We start from the raw sequence: 16,067 nt of genomic DNA on the forward strand, positions 1-16,067 counted from the left end.
AAGATGGTATCGATGTCCAATAATCCTTCACAAATTTTTCCCTTCGGTGTCCCCTCTCTGCTGGCGTTGTCACAAGGCGCCAGGTACACCGATTCATATATGGTGGGATTGCTCCCTTATTGCCCCATTTTGGCAGAAAATTATAGCCTTGGCCTCAAAAGTATTAAGTTATTCATTTGATTTTTGGTTGCTCTCTCACTCCAAGATCCCTTTATCACAGTACAAAAATATATCTTCTCAAGCATATTAACAATGCTGCTAGGGCAGTCCTCCCTGTACATTGGCATTCACGCATTCCCCCTTCAGTGTGGGTGGGAATGGTGTCAACGCCATAGATGATATTTTTAATGCAGCACCCAAAAAGCACTCAGTTTATAGCATTGTAGTCTCTGGATTGAATTCAAATCTACTCCCTCTTATAAGGCTCTCCTTCCATGTGGATGACCTTTTGAGCTACCCTCCGGGAAAAAGTCCTTTGCATTTAACTCCTTCTCTAATTAGGACATCTGCTTGTCTCTGGATTTGACTTTTCCCAGCTCCCATTCCAACTTTCTTGTTCTTCTTCTCCTTCCTCTTTCTATTATATTTGAGAAATGTTTTCTGCAATATTTGTTCTACTTATTTCTAGATAGATATCTATTTTTGTTTTTTATATTAGATGTTTTATAGACCTGTGATACTTTATGTGTCAATCAATATTATATTACTATTTAATTTTACTTGTTTACTATTTGTGATCTTTGTAAACCTTTTCTCATAAATAATTCTGAAAATAAAGAATTTATAGAAAAAAAAAAAAAATGCATGAAAATGCCTGAAAATTATTGTTATTATGGTTAATACTACTATAGGAACAAAAATAGGCCCAAATTTTGTGGTATTAGCGGTTTATATAATTTTTTGGGAAAAAAAAAAAATAGATCCAAAACACATAAAAAAAAAAAACAAGGAAAAAGATCCAAAACCAGATCCAGAACCAAAACACAGGCGCACATCTCTAGTTCTTGCACACCCCACTTGGATCCAACTTATTTTATAGTAGTATAGTAACCAACTGCATTCAGTACATGGCTTGTAATTGGTGTAATACTGAGTACAGGACTGGTAGCAGTGAGTGACTGGAGATGGAGCACACTGCTTGCAACGGAGTAGCGCTGAACACAGGATAGATTGTGATAATGGAGGGTACACTTGCAGAGTGTAATAAGTACTGCAGGCTGGTACCCAGGCCCGCCAAGAGCCGCGCCAGTCCTGGGTAAAAAGGGGATGTGACCAAATCGCAGGAGGCGTGGCCATACCCCCTTAGGTACAAAAAAAAAAAGTTTTGCAGCACCGCTGCGTGCTGGCGAGGGGGGCTCTGTGAGCCCCCTCAGCCCAGCGCATAACCAGTGTGGGGCGCGATCAGCTTGTTCATTCCCCACACAGGTATAGGAGACTGCTGTGGCTGCTTCTCAGCAGCCGCGAGCAGTCTCTCAGTGCAGCCAAGCACACAGCAGCGAGTGCTGGGCAGCTGTGATGTAAGAGGGGGTGGAGGCAGTGCCAGACCCGGGGCCCTCCAGTAAGCCCAGGACCGGGTAATTAGTACCCGCTCACTCCCCCTCCTCTTGGCGCCCCTGCTGGTAACAATGCGCACCTGGTAGGCTGTAGAGGAGACTGCAGGCTGGTGATGATGTGCACATGGTAGTCTATAGCTGAGACAGCAGAGAAATAGGAGATACACTCTGGTGTAGCAGGGAAGCTCTGAGCTCAGTGAGGAATGCAGGAAGCTATAAGCCAGAAGAGTCAGATGTGCACAATGGAGTGTGCATAGGGCAGACAGCAGTGAATAACTGTAGATGGATCACACTGCTGAGCTGGACAGAACAAGCAGGAAAATATACAATGGAATCTACATGCAGGAGTCAGAGCAAGCTACTGACAGGAACCAAGAACTCCTTGAAGACAAGTTGAACAGGTAGGGATGGCCATAGACTATTCACATTCATCAATGGATTATGGCCGATGTCGAAAGCTTTACCATCGATTAGGGAGAACCAGATGGTTTCCCTCCATCGATGATAAAGCATAACAAAATTTTTTTTTTTTCAAGGTGTCAGGACACTAGTTTCACCCCCAACACCCACACCCAGGTTCTGATTGGCCCACGGGCTAGTCAGTCAAAGAACAAGGATGACCATCGATGGTAACCAACTATGCAATGGATGACCACTTGCTAAATTGCCATCGATGGTAACCACACCGATGGCCATCCCTATGATCAGCCACTGAACAAGTGCAAGTAAGGGGTTTATATAGGGCACTCTGGATGTTCATAAGCTGACCAGGTCATGTGAGCGCTGTAGCTAGAGTCTGATTGGAAGAGCCTGGATCATCTGATGAATACAATATGGCCATGTAAGATCTGTAGGAACAGATGTTTCTGAAGAATATGCTGCAGGTAACCAGGAGAACTGCAAGCAAACACCATATATGAGTGGTGGAGGAGTACATGAGGCTAAGAAACACAATTTGTGACAGACAAGATTGTATAAAACCTTTAGAAAGTTCCTTCTTTCCAGTAAAAAAAAAAAAAAGTGGACATCGGGACTGATTCAGATTAGTACGTAAACCTGATGATTTATGAATTAATCCAATTGTTTGGGGTCTGCGCATGTGCAGAATGGGTCTTGCGATCTCGCTCGCAAATCCCCAAGCCGCAGCATGATTGTTATGCTGTGGAATTTGGGGGGGCAGTGCATGTCACCCCCATTCTCGGGAATACCAGGGCCAATGCAAATGGTCATGATGGTGATCTTGTGATACGGACGCTGAACTCAGATCGCAATTGCTGTCAGGAGGAGTCTGCTTCCTTTAAATGCCTCCTGCAGCATTTAATGTGATAAATGCTACATTGAAGCTGATTGGAGAAGTTGCCCATAGCAACCCCTCTTTTCACTGCTTGATACATCAACCCCTTAAGGTGCGTACACACTAGACGATGTGCTCACAATGAGATATCGTGAGCAATTTCCCTTGAACTCTCCCCGGCAGCCCCTCAGCATTCCAGGACACGATGTGCAGCAAAAGCTGCACTATGTGTCACAAGATCTATGGTGCACGATCTAAAGATTTGCCGTTCTTTAGATTGTGCAGGATAGCAGACAGATGCTTGCACGGAACAGGGATATCAGTGATGCATGCATAGGTCTATAAAAAAACACAGATGCAGGGACAGATCAGGGAGATCAGTCTGTGCTGCTGTGCCTAAAAAAAAAAAAAAATTAAAAAAGCGTGCACCCCGCCAAAAGAGCAACCAGCCCCGGGCAAAATGCAGGGGACAAACTACATAGGGGTCCCCTGTATTTAAGCACAACCAGCACCGGGCTAGTCAGAACCAGCCCTGGTTGCCAAAATGCAGGAGACAAACGACGTAGGGGGTCATAGGGGTACTGGTTTGCGCAACCAGCACTGGGCTCTGATCCGGTCCTTGAAATACAGGGGGGGGGGGGGAAATGAGTAGAGTCCCCATCTATTTACCAGAACCAGCACCGGACTTTTTCTAGCAGGGGGTCAATACCACAGCCAGGGGAGCCCTTTCACCGGGTCCCCCAGCCGAAGCATTAACCCTGACTGCTAGTAGGCCCAGGCCGGGGATTGCTAGGGAGCCCCCCAATAAAGGAGTCCCCCTCTCCAATGCACCCCAGGACTAGGCTGATAACCCTGGGTGGTGGGTGCCGGGTTATGTAGTGTAGTGCATTTGAAAGTGTTGAAAATATTGTCTTTTGCTGTGGATCTACAGATCCCAGCAAGCCTCCCCCGCATGCTGGTACTTGGAGAACCACAAGTTACAGCATGGGGGCATTACGGACCTGCTGGTACCTGTAGTTCCACAGCAAAAGCAATATTAAAATAAACACAGAACACACACCATACAAAATAAAAGTTTATGAAACATACATGCACACACCCACCTATGTATCCCTGAAGCCCATCGGTCCTCGTCTCCAAGTAGAATCCATAGAGTACCTGTATATAAAAAAAAAAAAAGGGGGATATCCATACTCACCGTCTCCTATGCGAAGTTTGGGTCCTCTTCGTTCCAAGTAGGCAATCCATGGGGTCTTGGCAAAACAAAAAAAAGCAAATATGCGGGCCACCGGACAATGGTACCGTCCTCTAAGGACAATACTTCACGAATGAGAGCTCAGCGGCGGGATTTCACTATTGAAACCCCGGTGCTGAGCGTTCATTGACTGAAAGAGGCGAGCCTTCCGCCTCTCGGCCATTGAATGGTTCCCACCATTGATAATGGTGAGAACGTTCATTGGCTGAGAGGCGAAAGGCTCGCCCCTTTAAGGGAGCGCGCACCGTTAACGATGTCTTGCATACACACGGAATGATATTGAACAGTATGAACAATATCGTTCCGTGTGTACGAACCTTAACTGTCATTTTTCAAATATATGGGCGTTAATCAATTAGTTTTGCACCTGCGATACTTTTTCACATGACGTACTTTTCGCTGATATCACGTATTTTAGCTGCGAAAACTTATCACGCGTGTACCAGCAATTAGCACTATTCAATTCCAAAAAGTGCTGACAGAAATGGCGAAATCAGCCTGACACCACGTAAAAGATGCACTAACATTGGGGATCAATGTACATGCCCCCGAATACCCCTAATAAAGCTATTTGGGGTGCTTAAGGTGTGTCCACTTCTTCTAATTAGCGTCTTTGCACAAGTGGTGAAGAATAGCATTAAGTAGTTTTTTTTTGGTGAAAATAAGTACTCCTGTCAAATATGTGGTATTTGAAAATGGGTGCAAGCATGGTTTAAAGTCGCTAAAGTAGTTTTAAAAAAACCCCGTAAAAAACGCACCTGAAGCATGCACCTGCAATCCAAAAAAAAAAAAAAAACCTCACCCATATTTGCAGACCCCCCAAATGTCTATTTCGCTAGTTTTTAAGTTTGTACCCCCACTTTGCACTTTCACTCCTTACTCAAAGTGCTTTTTTGGGGTGTTCCTCTAATTTATTAAGGTTTTCTTTTACGCAGTTATCCTTTGGGGGGCTGTCCCAAGGGTGCCAAGTGGTTTCCCCACCTTTGAACCCCAAAATAGCGATTTTGCACTTGTTTTCTCCACATATTCAGAGGCAAACCTTTTTCACCTATTACATTACATTTTCGCATACGCAAAAATCGGATACAACTGAATACAGCAATACTTTGCAGACAGGTCGAAAAGTCGCAATCGGCGATACTTTTACGCAGATTCCGACTTTTCGCGGCTACCTGAATACTGGCCTAAACCTGTAAAGTGACAGTTAGGAGCTGATAGGCTTATACTTTATCTCACAATTTTCTCTCTCTAAGGTTTGTTAAACCTCACCACATCTTAGAATGTAAGCTCTCATGAGCAGGGACCTCTTCCCTCATGTGCTTCTCTTTACATTTTCTTCTACTCTCTACTCCCCATTAGGGCACCTAACACGGGACCGCCAACTCCCGGCAGCTTATTGTGAGTGCTTTAATCACTATTTCAGCAATGTATATAAGTTGTGTCCCTGTCCTGCACTGTAATGTACTGTAAGTTACTTGTTTCTTGTTCACTTATTAGTTCTATGTACTATGTAAGGCGCTGCGGAACACTTGTGGCGCCATATAAATAAAGGATAATAATAATAATAATAATAATCTGTAATTCTTGTAGTCATTGACCTTTCTGCAGCATTACAGAACTGTACAAATATGCGCTATTCTTATTATCACCATTGCATAACCTGTGATGATCCAATATTTATCTAGTTCTGTTTTGCACTAACTTCAAAAAAGATATTTTTAAAATAAATGAACGTTCTCAAGAAGCTGACGAAGCAGAAAGTGTGACAACCATACGAGTCATTAGAATACCTGCAACCCTAGATCATTTATCTGTAGTAAAACAAATTACACTTTAATAATTTGTATCTTACTACCTGGTTATAGTTAGTTGTGCATGACCAATGTGATTACTTATTACCAGTAAGTCACAGACAGAAATGGATTGAATCCGTTGCAGGCTCATATGCTGTGTTTCCGATTCAGAGATGGGCACATTACCGATGTTTACACGGTTGAGCGATTATCGGTCATCTGCATCTGAGTTGCTCTATGCATGCGTCATGTTCCATTATTGCTGTTGCGCGCAGTGAGGATTTTTTCGCAAAGTAATTGACAGACAAGGACCATTTGTAGTTGGTAACTGGGGGTGGGGAGGGGATGACTACTAAAATGCAGACGAGTCGTGACCGTTTTCGGGTCACGTTTCAGCCTGTGACTGATTCTGTAGGCAGTTAAAATGGCTCAGGCATCTCCGTTCCAGTGGCCATACCGAGCATCTAAATACAAATCCCAGCGGCTGCGACTTCTGCATATTTTGACATAGCCGCTGCTCACAGATTCACAGCAGCGCTGACATTAGCGTACATCTCTGAATCAGGCTATGAACAGTCCAATAGGTATGAAGGGCACATTTCTTTGCTGTACCACTGATTAAAAAATGTGGAAGAATTGAAAGTATGGTAATCAAAACCAGGGCAGGATAATACCATAGGCAACAAATCAAGCTGAATCACCAAAGGGAAGCGAACACTTAATAATCTGATGAAAAAGCATCTCAGCACAGCCAGAATCATGTAGGCAGGGTCATCGGGAGCTCCAGTGGGTACTGGAGAGCGAAGCAGAATACAGCAAGCTTGGCCACGTCCTACCCTCCCAATAAAAAAGGAAAAAACTGCTATGCACGGTGTCGTGTGCTCAGCACAGGGGCAGCTACAGGAGGGGGAGGGATCAGTGCAATCGCCCCCACCTGTAACCTGCCTACTACTGTTGTATAGCAGCGCAGCCACCCACAGAAGGACATCTCGTAGTGAGAGGAGACTCGCTCTCACTGCCCAATGTGTTGCTGTGGCTGAGAACAACGGCAGCAGCTGATGTGGGCCCCTCCAATATCCCGTGTAATTAGTACCACCCCATTCTCTGCAACCCTGTAATAAAGGCACTTAAAGCTGAAACAGAAGCACTTAATGAAGTACAGAATGGGCACTCACCCTGCTAGGTATAGCAACAAAATGCAGAAAGCTTTTCCCCAGAGCCTGCTTCCACCTCCTCGAAGCCGGGTATGATGTGGATTACTGACAATGCTCAACAGTAGTAATGTGGTGCCACTCATATGCCCATCAATAGATCCATTTAAATCCTATGCCAATCTACAGAAATGTGCTCCATATGCCAATCCGTAGTCACAGAGCTATTCACACATATCTCCCCATTGACGAATGTTTCAGCTCAGCAACCGCGCAACTCTGAGAACAAATCTGCTCCACAGTGTTAATCCCTATGTTTGTGCCCATTGGTCTAGACCACAGTTGTGTAAATACATCTGGCTCTGCTAATGGTTATTAACAATGTCATTTTTTTTTTTTTAAACCTTAGGTCAGTGGTTTTCAATCACCTGGCACCCCAACATTTGTAAAGCTATACATATGTAATGGATATATGTGCGATTAGATAAAATGTAAAAGCAGAAAGGGGGAGGGAGCTTGGACTGCACACCCTAATTTTAACATAAGAGGTGCTACCATGCTGAGACTTGTAGTACAATGTAGGGGTATAAAAGATAAATAGGTTCACAATGTCTAGATAGACATTATATGTTATAGTGCCCATACACGGTGCGATGCACCGTGTAGGGCGACTGCCAGATCCGTCGGCAGACGGATCGTGCGGCCCCTGCTGACCGCACTATATGCTGGCTCCTCCCTCCTACATTTGAATGTGATCGTACATCGCATCCCAGATCAGTATTGTGCCCATACACGGCACGATATAGCACCTATATCATGCAGATCCGTCGGATCGGCACGTATATCGTACAGTGTATGGCCAGTATAAGACAGTGAATATGTCGACAGGGACAACATGTCGACATGAAATAAGGTCGGGCGGTGCAAATAGTCTAAACTTTTTTTTCTGGCCCTAATCTTCACCCTAACCCTAATGGTGCATACACATGATCAGATTTTTCCTTCAGATATGAACGATAACGATTTAAAAATCGTTCAGTTGTTCATATCTGAAGGAAAATCGTTCATATCTGACATGCCTGAACGATGGATGATCAACGATGCGCGTTCCCGTTTGTCAGATAACGATATCTGACATCTGATGGGTTTGCAGTCAGACTTGGACGATTCCATTCATTTTAATGCAGTCAAAAATCGTTCAATCGTTCAAATCGTTCAAAACTTTGGTAAAATCGTTCAAATCGTTCAGATCATTTAATCGTTCAATCGTTCATCTGACAAATCTGACAAGTCTGACCGTGTGTACGCTCCATTAAGCTGCATACACACAACGATTTTGTTACCAACGATTTTATGAACGATTTTCTGTCAGATTATCTGTCAGATTTTTTTAAAGTGTAATGAACGATTTTTTTGAACTACAAACGATTTTTGCATATTCCCTTAATGAAAATCGTTCAGTTGGTCAGTCTGACTGGAGTACAAACTACAAACGTGAACGCGCATGAACGATAATCGTTCATAGTTTTAACTTAGAAAGTGAACGATTTTTTCAACGATTGAACGATAAACTATATCATTATCGTTCAAAAAGTCGTTGTGTGTGTATTAGGGATGTGCAGGCTCGGATAGATTCGAATTTGCACACAGAGTTCGGATTTTTCCCTCCAAAAAACGGAACTCAGAAAGAGGCAAAACGTCATCTTGCATGGACAAACATCATCATTCCTGGAATTTGCACGCAGAGTTCGGATTTTTCCCTCCAAAAAAACGGAACTCAGAAAGAGGAAAAACGTCATCTTGCATGGACAAACATCAAGTCCAGGAATTATGATGTTTGTCCATGCAAGATGACATTTTGCCTCTTTCTGAGTCCCGTTTTTTGGAGGGAAAAAATCCGAAAATTCGAACCTATCCGAGCCTGCACATCCCTAGGCCGGGATGCACTAATACTTACCGTCTAACACCGCCGGACATCGCAATTGTACAGATCGCATATGCACTAACATATGCGATCTGTACAGCAAAGGACAGCTCTTCCGATAAGAGCTGTCCTTTGCGATCTCTCCTGCACAGTGGACTTCCGGGTTTATGACCCGGGAGTCCATCTGCGCATGTGCAGTGGCGGGACGGCCACGGGGCATGCTGGGAGGGATCCGATCGGATCCCTCATACCAGCGCGATACGGTAGAAGCCCATAGGCAATAGCTGGCGTTACCCTCTGCATCGCAGCCCCTCGGCCAGGAGATTGCTGCATACGGAAAATGCGGTAAACAGGGGTTTTACGGCATTTTTCGTTTGGTGCATCCCGCCCCTAGTGTGTATGCACCTGAACCCTCCCCTTGGTGCCTAACCCAAACCATCGGGGTAGGTACCTGACCCTAACCATCCTTTTCCAGTGCTCAACCCTAACCGTCGGGGTAAGTGCCTAACCCTAAAAAAACACGTGGTGTCTATTTGTGTATCAACCATATTCGTGTCGACAGTTTGTACCAGTTGACTTTTTTTAGGTCGACCTTTAGTGTGTTCCTATCGCCCTACTGACTGTCTAATATGTGGTGTCTATCTAGACATTGTCAACCTTTTTACAATCTATCGTCCAGGTACCCATTAAGTGTACCCTCCTGGGTACCAGGTATCGGCACTCATTCAGATAGCTCAGGGCAGAGCAATTAGCCACAGGTAAACCTCGCGGATAATTGAGTCTGCATCCATATACTCTCACAATACTTCAATAGTCACAGGTGCAGCCGGTAAATAGATATAATACAGAGCAGATATGAGCATGTTGTTAAGTAACTCATGTTGCTCACAGCTTTCATAAATTATGCATCTAGCACAATACTTTTATTGTTATAGTAAATAGCACGAGAACACTTTATTTTGAATGGGAAACTATCTAAACAATAAAAACATACAGTCATCTGCAGTCACACAGGAAAATATAAGTTATAGTCTTACCTTGCCTGCTGCCTTTTGTGAGGAGCATTTGGAGTGGCAAAACCACCAAAACAATCAAGGAAACAGCATGGTGAGTAGTAATAACAGCAGCCAGGGCCATCAGAGCCTGGAAGGCTGCACCGAGAACTAGCCAAGCAGGGCTACACATGTGTGCTGCTAAACATCAACTACACATGTGGGCTGCACGTCGAGACCTGCAGAAAAACACTTGGGGGCCCAGCATGTGTTACTGCTGTGTACGCCATGATGGCTGGTGTGTTTCATAGCTGGAAGCCCGAAACAGATGTGAGTATAGCTGATGGTACTTTCACTTTCAATTCTAGTTCCATACATGCTCGTTGTAACCAGTGTTGCCATCTCTGAAATGGAAAACAAGCAACCTATAAGCAAAAACAAGCTCAAAACAAGCCCAACCCAATCCTAAAAAGCCCAAATAAAAAAGCCCAATTTATGGGGGTGTCTCTTTGTCACTCTCTACCTGGTTAACTTCCTTTATTCCCCCTCTTCTCTAACCTAAATATTTTAGTGTATGCACAGCCTTATCTGCCTATATTGCTTTTTTCCCTCTACACCAGCCGCCATATTTTTACCTCCTCCTCTTTTCATACCTCATTCCCTTGCCAGTCTTCAGCTGGGTACAAACTTGCTGATGTGTGTACCCAGCAATGTGACGCCCGACTACGCAATATATATTGGGCGGTCGATACATACTGCATGATGTGGTGTCCAAACGTCCGATATGTCGGGCAATGGCTCCATCCAATATGCCAGCATCGGCATCTGGGTCGTTCCATGCAGGCCGACGGAACGACCCCGATGGACGACCCGCAGGAGTGCGCAGGGTCACACAGTGGTTACACACTGGCCGATTTGGACGATATGTCATCTAGTGTGTACCCACCTTTTCTTTACCTGACTCTTCTTCCCCGCATTTCTCTCACCCCTCTTCTTTACCTCCTTCATTCCTGTCACCTGTCTAATTCCATTATCCCCTCTTTTTAACAGCCTCAGTAATTTTAACTCGCCCCCATGTACCTGCCTCATTTCTATCATCTAGTTTACCTCTCCTTCTAGCCTGCCCCCTACAACTTCACCCTGTCCACTGCCCTCTTTCCCCAGACACAACCTTCCCCCCTCCCTCAGTCACACACACACACACACACACACACACACACACACACACACACACACACACACACACACACACACACACACACACACACACATTTACTTACCTCTAGGGGTGTCTTGGTGATGCACACAAAAAAATAAGCCCAAAAACAAGCAACAAGCTACTTCCAAAAAAAAGAAGCAACTTGCAAAAAAAAAGAAGCCCAATTCCACTTGTTATAAACGGACTTGGCAACTATGGTTGTAACAGGCAGATGTACAGCATTTTTAAAGATACAGTAAACTATTTTTTTGTTATATTACATTTTATATTACATTGCACTTGCAGTTTTATATTCTAAGTAAAAAAGAAAGAGCGCTAACCATTAACAGTATCACGGTTTATTAATACCAACAATTCACTATACTATATATACCAATAAGAGTTGCTGGTCACATAGACCTAATCACAATATTGCAAATATAAATACATAGATAGATAATTGAAAAATAAAAAATAGGAAACACAATATATAAAATCACTATTGTATACGCTGCACATAAATGACCCAATTGAAATAATAACCACTAATATAGTAGTGGTACTGTGCAGCATATGTACATTGGAATACACATCAAATAGAACACAGCCTCAGGCGCCTGGAGACCTATAAAAACTAAAAATAAAAACTTCCTTCTATTAAAGAGTTGATGGATGGTGTTCCACAGCCAACAATTAAAAATTCTTTGGCATAATGTCATAAAAAATATTGATAAGGGATAATTATTCCTTGGTTCTCTCTTGCTCTCAAAGATTAAGTTACAAGGTAAGATATTAATGAACCGGATCAGCAGCATACGATTTACAATGTTGCAAAACTAGCAACAGTCAATAGGCCAGCCAGCTGAGTGCAGTATAAACTTAGATTGAAACAATGTGCCGCATTTAATGAATAACATTAATTCAGCAGATAGTCTGAAAAAAGTTCCATATTATTTTAATCAATCAGAGTAATTCAACATAACCGGCAGGCAAAGCAGCCGAGGCTTACGCTCCACTCCAGACTGTGACCCAGAGTAAGAACTGTACCTCTGGAGTTTCCCCATGCGGTAGCGGTAAGCTGCATTTATCTAACAAGCCTTAGCCCAAAAGTCTCTTCCACGCTAATAGTGGAATTGAGCCCTATACGGAGGGTAAATACAAATAATTACCCTGGGAGTTGCTTTGCCTGCCGGTTATGTTGAATTACTCTGATTGATTTAAATAATATGGAACTTTTTTCAGACTATCTGCTGAATTAATGTTATTCATTAAATGCGGCACATTGTTTCAATCTAAGTTTATACTGCACTCAGCTGGCTGGCCTATTGACTGTTGCTAGTTTTGCAACATTGTAAATCGTATGCTGCTGATCTGGTTCATTAATATCTTACCTTGTAACTTAATCTTTGAGAGCAAGAGAGAACCAAGGAATAATTATCCCTTATCAATATTTTTTATGACATTATGCCAAGGAATTTTTAATTGTTGGCTGTGGAACACCATCCATCAACTCTTTAATAGAAGGAAGTTTTTATTTTTAGTTTTTATAGGTCTCCAGGCGCCTGAGGCTGTGTTCTATTTGATGTGTATTCCAATGTACATATGCTGCACAGTACCTCTACTATATTAGTGGTTATTATTTCAATTGGGTCATTTATGTGCAGCGTATATAATAGTGATTATATATATTGTGTTTCCTATTTTTTATTTTTCAATTATCTATCTATGTATTTATATTTGCAATATTGTGATTAGGTCTATGTGACCAGCAATTCTTATTGGTATATATAGTATAGTGAATTATTGGTATTAATAAACTGTGATACTGTTAATGGTTAGCGCTCTTTCTTTTTTGCTGTATCTGTTATAACCACACTTGATAAGGCCAAGCTCCTTATCCGTTAGTAGCTGCTACCAATACAGTAATCGCATGTTATGATTCAAGTGGGATTTTATTTATATTAATAATTTGTGTTTAACCGTTTATTTTGTTAGTCACATTAGCGCCTTTGTGAGGATTTTTCCTCAGTGTGTGTTTTTGTCTTATATTCTAAGTATACTATTCTTCTGTTTGCGGTGATCAAAAGAAAGGAAAGGCAGGGAACTTTCAACCCATTTTAGTAACTCTGACTGCAGGAGGCAGTGTACACCTACTGTACTTTTAATTAGGGCTTGTCCCCAATTCACCCACAAAATAAATTACCCAACCCTTGCATCTAATCCACAACTCGTATCCATATCACTGACATGAGCCAATACAACATACAAACCCTCCAACACGACTTCTTCCACCAGGTACAAAATACTCTGCTGCTGGATTTCCCACCAGGCCTGGCGACAGGGGAGTACAAGGGGTACACCCGTGCCAGGCCCCGAGGTTCTGAGGGCCCCTGAGGTTTGGTGGGCTCAGGGGCACAAGCAGGCATCTGTGTGGGTCCGCGGTTAATAGAAAATTTATAAATTGCCCCCCCTCCTCCCCTGGCAGCCGCACCTGGCACCGCCTCCCTCCCCAAAGTTAAATCCAGTAGCCGAGTCCGTACTGAGTGTTGGGGCTTCTGATGGCGCATATCGCATCATGACGTCAACATGCATGACGCTGCGCCGCCCTTTCCCTCTGGCCTGCCGCTTGCGTGACGTGATCCCCCGAGGAGCAGCAAGGAAGTCTTCCCAGCACGGAGGGAACAGGAGGAAATGGAACAGACCAACGCTGGGCTTACAGACAGCACACAGCTCTGCACCTCTACTGTCCCAGCAGCTGTTTGTGGGGTTAAGTGTGACATAAATGACATGTGTGTGTGTATATATATATATATATATATATATATAAATATATATTTATATATGTGTACATATGTATGTGTGTGTGTATATATATATATATATATATATATATATAGACGATATTGAAATTGAACTTCTATATACCCCTGCCTGTACCTTCTCAAATCCTACCTATAAACCTCTAAGGATGACGCTAATTTGCGGTCATACAGTAAATAAAAGACTCCAGACTTGGAACGTGTGGTTCCAAAGCACAAAGTATTATTCAAGTAAAAAGTACAGTCAGTTACACGCTATTGATCCAGACACACGCAAAGGAATTATACAGACCCCAAGTACAGTATACATACGCAGCGCTTTCTGGTCCAGATGTTAGGCATCAGCAAGAAACCCCATCGTCATTCAGCATTCAGTAAGAAGACTAAAGACCCAGTGTTTGAGCACACATATTTATACCCCCCCAGAATAGACAGGACAATAGAGAAGTTTCTTGCTTATGCCATTGGTTCCTATGGAGGAAGCATCTGTTATAAAGCGTTTAACAGGCTGGTTCAAATAGACTCAACCCAGCCTCCAACAACTGGGGGTCTCTGCCCTCCCGCCCCATGCAATCATCCTAACAGTTGTTCATATAATATACATTTTGTTGCTTGAAGTCTCTACGGTCCATAAGTTGAGAATGCATGATGCGATCTCCACACCGATAATACCGGAATTCTGTTGAAAGAGTACGCATCAGTACGAACCCAAACACGGCTTTCTTAGCATGTATAAAACCTTAGTTATCAAATATCTTTATTTCACAGCATTTATACTAACTGAACCAACTTAAATCTTATACCTTAAAGCTTATTAAACCTTTTATGTGAATATGTACTGTGTGAGTATGCGGGGTTTGATATAAAGACGCTAGTTAACTCGGGGCAGATGCGTGCGCATGAAGCTAATAAAACAGTGTTTTCATACAAGGTCTTATGCATTCGCTAATATGCGATTAGTTACCAGCGCAATTGTGCGTATTAATGTGTGTATGAGGAATGGTGCACTTAAATCTCACTTACTAAGTGAACATCTAGCAGTGTGAAATGCTGAGCCTGATAGTTCCACATGCCCCCTCTCTCAGCAGCCCCCACCTTTCCCAGGCTCAAAAGATAAGCTCTTTATTCTCTCAGACTCTTGTGTGGATGCAAATTAACCCAGCTACAAGTCCCAAACCTAAAATAACATTCTAGGCTTTGAAGTTATTTCATTGCAGGAAGCTTGCTAATGTAAGGTCTGTATTCTAGCTGGGCCACCTGGAGTGAGAGCAGACGTTATCCAGGAAGCTTATCTACACAAGCTAGTTGTCACGTGGCCATTTGCTCTGTTCAGCTAATGCAATCCAATTTTGACATACTGTAAAGCCATTTCTGAAATATATCCTTTATAATACGTAAAGTCATGAAATGGGCTTTTGGTGAATCGCCGTAACTTATGGCGATGGTCACAGATGCATTCGCTAATAGTATTATCGCCACATGTACTAAAGTGTGAGTTTATCTAAAATGGCGCTTAGGCGGCCATTCGCAAAATGGCGTCTTGTGGCCAGTCGCAAGATGGTGTCGCTGCGATTCAATTTTTAAACTGATCTTGTCTCAGCCAATAATCCAGCTTCGATAGTCCACCCTTTGATAGCGAACAACATGCTATCACAATCTGCTATTAGAATTTAATTTAGGCTTACTGTTACATATTATTTAATGTTATTATGGGATGGCACAAGGTGGTTCTTAATCCATCAATAATGTGTCTCTGAGTGGGGACATAAAACTACTATTATGCGCACACCACGGATCTTGGAAGATCATGTGAAAGGTGTGGGGATGCACCAGTCTTATAAAAGCAGTCTTGAAGGGGAATTTAGACTTTACATTATCTGAGGTGTTTTAAAAATAACATTTCAATAATACATTCTATGCATGTCTAAATATAAAACATTAAATGATGGTATTTCCTAGCTCAGGGTTGTAATGCAGTTCTGTATTTACCTCGGTATTCATACTGGCCACCATCATAATTTCATTCTTTCGTTTTACTCTATTTTTACGTTTTCCACACTTCAGCACAATAGGAACACACCGGACGCA

At 42.8% G+C, this 16,067-nt stretch overlaps 1 protein-coding gene across 4 annotated transcripts in view; it reads right to left on the minus strand.

The window, feature by feature from the left end:
• IL15RA (interleukin 15 receptor subunit alpha) overlaps nt 1-10,302 on the minus strand; it is an 87,979-nt gene extending 77,677 nt beyond the window's left edge. For all 4 annotated transcript variants that reach the window (XM_088468904.1, XM_088468902.1, XM_088468901.1 and 1 more), the window contains exon 1: nt 10,008-10,302. In XM_088468904.1, the coding sequence (XP_088325030.1) occupies nt 10,008-10,155 (148 nt within the window). In that variant the 5' untranslated portion in view covers nt 10,156-10,302. The remainder of the gene's footprint in view (nt 1-10,007) is intronic.
• Between the last annotated feature and the right edge of the window lie 5,765 nt (nt 10,303-16,067).

The sequence above is a fragment of the Taudactylus pleione genome, unplaced genomic scaffold (genome assembly GCF_031769625.1).
Source record: "Taudactylus pleione unplaced genomic scaffold, aTauple2 ptg000086l, whole genome shotgun sequence".
Lineage (NCBI taxonomy): Eukaryota > Metazoa > Chordata > Amphibia > Anura > Myobatrachidae > Taudactylus > Taudactylus pleione.